At 32.7% G+C, this 11,375-nt stretch overlaps 1 protein-coding gene across 1 annotated transcript; it reads right to left on the reverse strand.

Annotated features, from left to right (window-relative positions):
• On the reverse strand, positions 1 to 10,250 carry LOC105340366 (organic cation/carnitine transporter 2-like). Its single transcript, XM_034470979.2, has 7 exons — positions 9,893 to 10,250; positions 8,516 to 8,821; positions 3,961 to 4,095; positions 2,633 to 2,718; positions 1,962 to 2,082; positions 1,777 to 1,849; positions 1 to 251 (listed from the first exon to the last, which is right to left on the reverse strand). Exons 1-7 carry the CDS (start codon positions 10,099 to 10,101, stop codon positions 45 to 47), a joined length of 1,137 nt encoding a protein of 378 aa, XP_034326870.2. The 5' UTR covers positions 10,102 to 10,250; the 3' UTR covers positions 1 to 44.
• Positions 10,251 to 11,375: the final 1,125 nt, after the last annotated feature.

An 11,375-nucleotide genomic window follows, 5' to 3' on the forward strand; every position in this document is an offset into this window, starting at 1 on the left:
TACAGTGAATCATTTAATTCAATTCATTACACAAATTATAACATCTAGTTTATTTTTGTCTCGACAGTGTCTTTGTTTTGTTTGGTCCCCAAGGCTTGGATGCCGCTGTGTTCTTTATACCACGTTTTAAGTTCTTCTATACTGGTCGGAAGTTCTCGGCCACGTGTTTCCGGTAGATGAAATGTCATAATGGCGGACAGAAAGCACATGATGCTGAATACCACACCGGGTCCCCATGCCACGTAGCTGTGCTAAAAGTCATCAATTTTAAACGCATTACATCAGGTGATAAAAACGTTATTGGTGCAAACACTTTTATCACCTCCATTGATCATATTAATAATATACACTTTCTACTAGACGACACCGTGTTAGTTCCTTTAATAAGACTTTCAATAATCAAATACCTTATATGATTAAAAGTATTTTGGCAATTTTGCCAAACAAACAAGACCACTTAACTTTAAGATCAATTCTATGTAAGAATCGATGATTTATAAAAGGGTCTGGCCACGCATAGTCACCAATTTTCCTTATATTTCATACATGGACACACCTACATGTAGGTGTAAAACGCAAAAACCACTAAAAGTTGGTTGCTGGGGGTAACTGTTGCCATGGTAATCGAGGCTAAAGATGGGAAAATAGCAACACTTACCTACATTGAAGCCATGTTAGAAGGTTTTGCCCACTAATGTAAACTATCACAGACATAAAACAGCCTTTGTCCTATTTTCAATTATTTAATTATATAAGAAAATTGATGGAGAGACCAATTCTTTTAAAATGTTACCATGGAAACCGTTACAAATTTTTGAAATCAGTTTTCTGCGGGTTTTTTAATAAGCCCAAATGGGAAACTGTTAAATTTTTAACATCCATATTAATGTCTATGCAATATCTAAATTTTCATTATACACCACAAAAACCTTTGTTATGCAACAGAGAAGTGTTGTTGCTATGGAAAATTAAGTTGCATAAAAAATCACACAGAAATTCTTACTTTTAGAAAAGTCCATAGCAAAGGCAGTTATTTTTAAAAAATTTCAGATTTTTTTCAAATCTCATTAAAGTTAAGGCCATACTTTATTTTTTCTCACCATTTGATTTTATGTATTTATTCATTATAAGTGAAAAATATCCATTTAAAGACGCCTAAAAATATTATAATTTTCCTTATTTTTTAGCTTGTTACCATAGCAACGGTTCTCAATTTTCATATTTTAATTTTTAATTGCAAAATCATAATAGTGTTTACCAAAAATTCCAAGATTTGCACTTTTTATTCAAATTAAATGAAGAAAACAGATTTGAAAATTTCTGTTTATTAACCATGGAAACACTCTAAAAATATGCGTTTCTCCATGAATTTTTTTCTTTCTTGTGAAAAATGACATCTATTTTTTATAATATATTCTACCCTGGAAACCCCAAGTTCTGCACATTACTCACAATATGTTCTCAAATAAGCATTAAAATGCCATTTTTACATCTTTACCCTCGGTTACCATGGCAACGGGACCACATAGCAACAAACAAATGGTGTTTGGCTTTTTGACTCACCAAAGTCTATCAAATTGCCAAGTATGAAGAAAATCCGTGACTATGCGTGGCCAACGAATTTTGATTCTTACATAGAATTGATCTTAACATCTTATATCGTTAAACATTTTTTAAGAACGCCAAATGTAATTATTGTTATTTATGTATTTATATTTTTTTTGGTTGACAGAACATTCCCTACAATTACATGCTTTTAATTGTGTAAACACTTACAAAAGTATTTGCAAAAGGAGCCAAAGCACCGCCAATACCGGCAAAAGCGCAGGCAAATCCATATCCAGAATTCCTGTAAACAATACCACGAATGAAAAAGTTTTTATTCAAATCTGTTCCTATATTCAATATTTTCACACATCGCTAATTAATGATAGTACTTAAACACCAACATTGTCAAATACCTGAGATTTGTGGGGTGTAGCTCGGACGTAAACAAGAAGACGGAACTGAACGCCCCGGTAATACCGTACTTTCCCATCACCACGAAGAACGTTGCCAGGTATCCTAGGGCCGAGCTCTCCCCTACAATATGAACGAAAGAAAACGTCTGAAAGGGTTCATGAAAGTGATTTGTGTGACAAAATCTATCAAAATTTAGAAAAGGAAATATCTCTGTTGAAATTTCTTGTCGTAGTGGATCTTTGAATAAATGGCAAGATTATAGAACTGTCTTAAAGGAGTTAGGATTATATTGTGTTATGACACATTTAATTTTCTTATCCAAAAATGATTTTAAAATGTTTGGAAAGATAAAAAAAAAAGGCTCAGTGGGATTCGAACTCATGACCTACGTATTATAGTTATTGCTCTTCTTTTTTAGTAACTCTAACCCACTACGCTTCACTGTTGAGTAGCTATTTTGGGGCAAACATATTACATGTATATGAATTTATACTTGATTGTATCGTTTATTTCGATGGGCAGTACATCACATTATGGGGGTGTCCCACACCACCTTTAAATCAACGAAGACTAAGATTAAATACAATGGATGACATCAAAGTCGTTTTTTAAAGAAAAGAATTTTTACAAAGGATCACATTAAAAGTGAATGGAAATTAATTTTGTATACCTTGCAACGACGATATCAGCGTAGAGATTAAAAGGGATCCCCCAGCAATTCCCATCAGCATAATCACGGTTTTTTTCCTCCCAATTCTAAAGAAAAAAGTAAAATTCAGCATTATAATATCCTGACCAATTCATTTCTTAATGCGTCAAACGTTATTTCCAACCTTCTTCATTCTCGTCCCCTTTGTCAAATACACTTTTAAAATCACTTAAGTTAGAACAGTCAGTTGTTTCTATTCAATTCTTTAAAGCATCGCGTACGTCTTTAATAGTATTTTCGCAATGTCGGAAAGTAGACCTACATTTTATCGGTAGGAATGGCTCCATGAAAATTGGTGTAAACAAAGAGCTTACAATATCATTCAATGTTTAAGAATGCTGTTTTCTTTTGCACATGAATTTTAAACAGTTGACATCTATAATAGATTTGCAAGCAACGAACAGGATATTTGTGTCGATATTTTTTACTACTGTAATAAACTAACTACACTACTTAATTTGGTTGTGAGTTCACTTTATATTGATTATTTCAAAAATAATGTCGACGTCGTTTATTAATTAAGGAATTAACGCAACGTTAAAAATATTACTTATAGATGTGACTGGTTTTTAAGTTTCTAAATCAAATTTGCAGAACATTTACAGTTTTAAGAGATCAGTTCTAAATAAAGACAATGTAAGGAAGCAAATTGTTATCATTATCATCATACATGTCCTAGACCACTATGATGTCGATATCGAACACAAAATGACGATATCGATATCAAAATTGAACCTGATAAGTTGTATTAAATTAATGTATCGACGACATCATACAAAAAATGAGATATAGTTGTCGAACCTGAAATAGGTTGCAATACATTTATGATGTCGATGTAGATATCGAGGATATTGTACACAATATGACGATATCAACACCGATATCGTTCCTGATTATTTGTATTTGATGTTGGCAAATAGATATTGATCCGATATCGTCGATATCGACACCAAGGTTCAATAATACGACATTAATGATTAATGCAAAATAATCATTATGGAGTTTCATAACGCCGACGTGACATCGATAAGATATCGACACAAATTCTGATATGTAAAGTACAGATTAGTTGCACAACTATAGCCTTACGGGAAATGTGGGTTGAGAAACCGTACAGCTACAGTTCCATTCATATTAAAAAGTATTTTTATTGTGCAAAAAAGTTGCGTACGGTTTTGACTTATAAACTAATTTATGAATATTTTTCTCAATATTCAGTATTTCTAATAACTAACGTTCTTAATTTTCAGTTTAAATTAAACTTAATGAAGATTATTATTATGTTTTACCTGTTTAACAGAAGAAATTCTGTCAAGGCTGAGAAATATTCAATGGCACTTAGAAGAAAGAAGTTCACGAAACGGTTTCCATACAGTGTGGCAGAAATCAGATTCAGTCCGGCATATGTAAGACTGTTTGTCACCCTGAATTAATGGATTAATATTAAAAGCAAACTAAAAACAAAAGGTTCTCTTATAAACACGCAAATAAACATCGTACACCACTAAGTTAGTAAAAAGAAGTTGATTTCGTATGATTCTTAAATGAACATTGATCAAACAATTAGAAATTGATAGCGATATATCTGTGGTGTTTGTTTTGTCATAAAAAGTTTAATATTTTCAAAGTTAAATCTCTTGAAAGTGTTTGTGGAATGTATTTTGCAAGAAATGAAATGAAATCACAGAATGAGTTAGATTTCCAGGTCATAACTAAATTTAAAAAGTCCCGTCTATCAGTTTTGACCCCCCCCCCCCCCATTACCACTTCAGGTACATACATAACCAACCAAAGTACGGTGATTTCGCATTGCAAACAACATAAAGTACCCAAGTTGATAACCTTAAAGAATTGTGCGAGGTGTCCCGGTACTTCCGAATGGAGTATAAACCATCTCTGGGTATTAACAGATGAAGATCAATATAGAAATTTTGGGGTTTTCCCTTTTATCGATTTGAATTGTACTTCATTGACTGGTATTTTGATAAAAAAAAAAATCTTTAAAATGTGACGTCAGTAACTGAGGAAAGATCATATCATCAATTCCTTTATATGTCAGGAAATTATATACACTAGTTTGCTGTCCGTGGGCTACATCGCCATCCTGAACTGTAGTTCTTGTATCATTTTATTTTGAAATATTTAGGTAAAATCTCATTTATTCGAAGATTTGACATTAAATTAAACAATACATTAAAAGAAGCTTACTTTTTAGATATCCTAACCTTAGATCAATCTTATTATTCAACGCATCAACGTATTAAAGGTAACTAAATTCTAAAATAAACTACAAATAAGTACAAAAAGTTAAAACAAGGTCACTGTAACCTGTATATAAGATAATGAATTTACGACGACGCTTACATAGTTAAAATGGTCTCAGTGGTTTTAAAATTACATTTGAAAGAAAGATTCAAATAATGGTGTAACGAAGAATCTTAACCTGTTGCCATTAGAGGTTGCATTCTCAGCTGTGTTATAAACTAAACGTAGAAAGTCATCAACGACTATCAAAGATGCTACATTGTAAAAAAAAAATCCTTGTTCTTATATTTTGTCTTTCTTATTTTGTGTGTTTGTGAATCAGTACCAAGAACAAAGATCCACACCCTTCAGTTGTTGGAAATTAGTGAACATTGATTCTGAATAAGTGTGACTCATTGATGTCGGGATCAAATATTCAAAATAGCTAATCAATAATCTTATCATTATTTTCTTTTTGTGATCGGCTTCGGCCAATCACATGTGTGTCCTTATGAGGCATGCGGCAAATTTTACTTTTTGCACTCGCATTGGATTTGCGCCTCGCATTACTTTGATTACTATGCAGTGACAGCTTCAATCTGACTAACTTATCCTCTTTGCACCTGGTGGTGCATAAGGCTGTAACCAGAGACCTCCAGTGATAACGGTCTTAATTAAGCGATTTTCTCCATTTCTCCCCAGGTCTTTCCAGCGGTTTTTAACTCGGTGGTCAGAGTACTTTTCCAAGTTTCCTTTGGTCCTCCCCTCTGGCGTTTCCCGTCAGATGAAGTCCATTTTAACGCTACTTTTGAGATGTTATTTGGCTCCCTTCTTACTGTATGTCCAAGTCATCTCAATCTTCTTTGTTTTATTTGGATCATGATATTTCTTTTAGCTGTTTTCTCGTACAGTGCCTGGTTGGTGATCTTGTTTCGCCAGTACGATGCACTCTATCAAACGCTTTTTTCAATGTCGATAAAGTTCAGGTCAATTTGCTGTTCCATTTGATGCATTGCTCCTTGATGTTGCACAGAGTAAAGATATGGTCTATGCATCCTGCATCTGGTCTGAATCCTGCTCGCTGTTTCCTTAGTTTGTAATCCATTACTTCACTAAGCCACTGCAGATTATTTTGCAAAAGACTTTACTAGGAATCGATTGGAGTGTTATATCACGCCAGTCTGAACTGTCTATTCTATCAGCCTTCTTTGGCAACTTTACAATAAGTCCCTTATGCCAGTCATTTGGAAACGCCTCTAACTCCCATATTTTTGTGAACAGGACATGTCGCTGGTCTGTAGCTATCTTGGGATAGGCTTCAAACAGTACACTCTCTAAACTGTCTATGTCTGGAGCGTTGTTGTTTCTAAGTTTGTTAAATGCTCTCTTGATTTCTTCCTTCATAGGTGGTTCAAGTTCTTTCTAATTGTTCCCGAAAGTTCTCATCAACAGATGATGTTTCTGTTGGTTCGAGGCGATTGAGTACTTGGATAAAATGTTCTGCCCAACGTTCGAGTTTAGGGTTTTCTGATGTTATTTTATTTCCGTTTTTATCTTTCTCAGTACCACTGTATTTGGAGTAGCTTCAAGTGAGATCTCTTGTGATTCTGTAAACTTCACTAACTCTTTGGGCTGCTTCTCTGTCTCATTTGCTTCTTTGTCTAAATTTGATCTTCTATCATGCCTAAGTTTGGCTTTACAATATTCTTTACTATAATTTTCCAACAGTCTATATGATTTCGCATTCATCATTTTCTCTTTTCGATGTCTCCTGTTGTCAATAAGGGTCCAGCTGTTGGCATCAATCCAGTTTTTTTCTTGTTTCTTTTTAACATCTAATACTGTGTTGCTGACGTGGGTAAAAACTTTCCTGATGCTTTCCCAGATGTTCTCACAGGGGTGTTCGTCAATTCTTTACCAATATCACCTAGTACTTGAAATCTGTTTTTAAGCAAGGTGGTAAACTTTTTTTTCTTCTAGATGGGTGATGTTAAATCTCAGTTTCGTTCCGTCTTTCAATTTTTCCGCCTTTTTCAGCTGTAGTAATCACCACCATCATCTGCACCTCTTTTTACTAAGACATTTTCAAGTGAGTGTATCCATCGACTGTTGATGATGATATGATGAATCTGATTTTAGTCCCATCTATTGGGTGAGTTCCAAGTTTTCTTGTAGATATCTTTATGAGAGAAGAGGGTCGCACCTATCACCAAATTGTCCACATGTGTCTGCCAATCTTTTTCCATTATCGTTCATCAGCTACATGTAAATCTTTAATTAGATGTAGGTTACTAAAATTATTATTCTAATGGGCTTGTTTTGAGAATGGAACAATTACATAAAGATTCCACCCCCCCCCCCTCGTTTTGTTTGCTTGCATAAAAATTTTAATTGGAAGTACACTTTGCCTCCTCTGAGTAAATTTTGCTGCTTCGTTAATCAACAAAAGAGTGTGATCTATTTATCATGTTTATCGCATGTAATGCTTTTGCATTACATTAGATCTAACTAAAAGCTGACCAATGATATCCTATTATTCCTTTAAAAGAAATACTTTTTTTAATTTGGAGACTTTTTAAATGAAAAAGATTTTAACGATTTAGAATCTACACTATCTCAGGATGCTTGCATGGAAATAAAACACATTATAGCATTGTAGTTTTTGAGAAGATTTTAAACTTTTCCCCAATGTATCTCTTTGTTAAAATTTGAACCCGTCTTGGGACCCTATTATTAGTCAAGGGGTCATAGTATTAAAAATTTAGAATCTACACAAACTTTTCGGATGTATTCATAGTTATATCAAAAACTGTAGCATTGTAGTACTTAATCAGATTTTCAAATATTTTTCCTATATATTTCTATGTTAAACTTTGAAACCCCTCTTGAGGCTCCAGTATTAGTCTAGGGGTCACGGTTTTCACAATTTAGAATTTACACAATTTTTTAGGATGCTTTCAAAGTAATATCCCAAAGTGAAGTATATTAAACTTTGAATACTTCGTGGGACCCCGGTATTAGTATGGGGATCACGCTTTTCACAATTTAGTATCTAAATTACCCTAGAATGCTTGCAGTAATATCACAAATTGTAGCATTCTAGTACCAGATAAGAAGATTTTCAAATATTTCCAATTTTTTTATGATAAATTATGAACCTGTCTTTGGGCTTCAGTATCAAACTGGGGTCACGATTTTAACAATTTTAGAATCTTCACTATATGTACCAGCTTTAATGTAAATATTGGCAGTTTTGGTGCAGCGGTTCTTGAGAAGATAAAGAAGACACACACACTTTTTCACTGTTTCGCAATTATCTCCCTTTTCAAAAGAATGTTGCTCTTTATCTTAATTATCTACATTTTCTGCTCCATAATGATACTTTGTACCAAGTTTGGTTAAATTTGGTCTTGTAGTTCTAAAGGGGAAGTCAAAAATGTAAAGGTTGACAGACATATGGACAGACGGACGGACAGACAGATAGACAACGGACAACAGGTGATCAGAAACGCTTACCTATACCTTTGATTCAGGTGATCTTAAACCAACTTCATTACTAAGTGCAAAAAAATGAACTATAGGTCAAACGTGTCTATTTACCATACAAACCAAAGTATGGCGGAATTAATAAGTATTAGTCGATCCCGCAATATGTCAATCATTGAATACTTTCTGACTTCAGTATTTTTGGGGATGTAGGTTTCAATCACAGCACCAGAGTCAGATGCGACCATTATTGCACCGTTTTCTTTATCCAGAGCTTCCATTTCACGCATTTTAGTTTTGACGATATTGATTACTTGCTTAAAGGACGTTTTGTTCATGTTAGCGGCCCTCCGTACCACCTTTTCTGCCTCGTCCAAACGACCATTTGCCATAAGCCATCTTAGAGATTCGTCATACAGCCTGAAAGAAACACATCTTGATAATGAAAGTTTTAAAGTATATATATATATATATATATATATATATATATATATATATATATATATATATATATATATATATATATATAATCAAAAAAGAAAAAGAAAATGAACAGTTCCAAAGTTTCTATTCACTAGCGCTTTCTGGATTTACATCCTTCTTCAGGTGAATGTACATAACTTATGTACGTTCACCTGAAGAAGGATGTAAATCCAGAAAGCGCTAGTGAATAGAAACTTTGGAACTGTTCATTTTCTTTTTTGATTATTTATACTGTGTGATATCACCTTTCACTCATTTTGGATTATATATATATATATATATATATATATATATATATATATATATATATATATATATATATATATATATATATATATATATATATATATATATATATATAAATATATATATATATATATATATAAACAGAGAGAGAGAAACTCGTTTAGTACGAACACAGATATAGCAAAATATCGAATATAGCGAAGTTTTTTTAGTACCCTGCAAAATTCTTATATGATAATTGCAAAATTTAACGGTTATAACGAATTCGGATATAACAAATTTTTAGAGATATAGAGAACTGAGTTTGATTCTCGTAGAAGTGAATAATAAAGAAATATAACACTTCTATAGCTAATTTCTTTTCAGTTAAAAAAGTTTTTACTACTATCAAACATAATAGTTTGGATGAATTTATTTTCACACAATTTTTTTAATTAACAAATTAACAATCAAATCATTAAAGGTATCAAAATAGTATATTTTCATTTTAAGCCTCAATTAGCAAATACTGCAGTCTTGTGAAAGAAAACATGTTTATAGTGAATTCGATATAGTTATTATTACGAGTTCGTTAATCTCTTGAAGCTACTCTGAATCCACTGGTCCATAGGACTTCGCTAAAACCAGTTTATATATATATATATATATATATATATATATATATATATATATATATATATATATATATATATATATATATATATATATATATATATATATATATTCGAAGTATGTACAATTACTTTGATAGATATTTTGTACCAGTATTCTACCAGACTGTACACAGACAGCAGTGCCAGGAGAAGTTGAAGGTATCTCCAGGAGAAGGTCTGCATAATATATGCTAAGGGAGTCAGCATCACCATTCCTGTCGTCCAGGCGGTGATTCCAGCGACTTCTGCGATGAATCGCCACTCCATCGGAACTGTTTCTACACATAGTGTAACACTGGTCAACAAAAATCCCTGCATGGTAAATGTACTTCGTTAAATGGATAGTCATCTGAATTTTGTCAATTGTTTTTATAATTTACGTCAATGATGGGTGAGTACAATGTACTGGTAATAATAAACATTAAGAGCGTTAAAGAGGCATGGGCACGATTTTGATCAAAAATAATTTTTTTCTGATTTGAATGTTTGCATTTCTTTAGTCAAGCATTTCTAATTAGCAGCCAAAATTTGAGTATCATTCGTTGAGTAAGAAATGACTTACAAAGCTTTTTTTTTTTTTTTTACAATTCTTCGCTATGTAAACAAAGCTTTTGTTTACATTTTGAATGTTGAAGTGGAAATCTAGTTTTTGACATAAAATTAATGTGTTGAACGTTAGGAACTGGTATTTGGGAGTTGATTTTAATCAACTCTCCTATGCAGTTATTCTGGCAAACCGAAAGTGAAACAGTGTTTGGACCTAAGCACAAATCATCACCGCTAACAAGACTTAGTTCTTGAAAATAATAGAAAAATTCAAAGTAATGTATGCTGAAGCATTGTTTTTCAATGAAACTTATCAATAAACACTTTGAAAATAGTCAGATTTTATATAATACGAACAACTAAGAAATTTTTATACTCATGTATTCGTACGCCAGAGTTTAATATAGCCTCGTTCAACCAAACACTCGGCTGTCTCCGTAAATCTCCGACAAGCAGATAGGCTCTTTTGCTTGTCGGAGATTAACGGAGACAGCCGAGCCTCTGGTTGAACGAGACTAGAGTTCGATATCAATAGTGCTTGGATCCATAAAACTTTTAGAATTGCTTCGATTACTTATACATAGTTTGAAATCTATCTTTAAATATTACACAACATGATTCATATGGGGTTTCTCAAAATTCTTGTCGGAAAAGTCTAAAATTCATATAATAAAAAAGTGCGTAATTCAAATTCAGACTGGAAACTAATTGCCATGCAAGATAAGTTGATTTTAAGATAAATGATAATCGATAAAATCAACTCCCGTCAGTACTTCAGTACTTTGATTTATGCTTAAAATGAATACGAAAACAGACAAAACAGCTTGTAAAAGATTTTTTACAAGTATATTCAATTGAACCTATGTAAACAAAAACAAAAACCGAGAGAACTTATCTTTTTTACATGACAAAAAATTGTGTGCCTTGTATCTTGCTTATAACTCTACGACTGATTCTCAAATTTCATTTGATCATTAGAATGCATTCTTAAAGCATTTTAAAAAATAAAAAACAGGAAAATAGAATTTGACTAAAATCGTGACCAT

Source organism: Magallana gigas, chromosome 6, assembly GCF_963853765.1.
Source record: "Magallana gigas chromosome 6, xbMagGiga1.1, whole genome shotgun sequence".
NCBI lineage: Eukaryota > Metazoa > Mollusca > Bivalvia > Ostreida > Ostreidae > Magallana > Magallana gigas.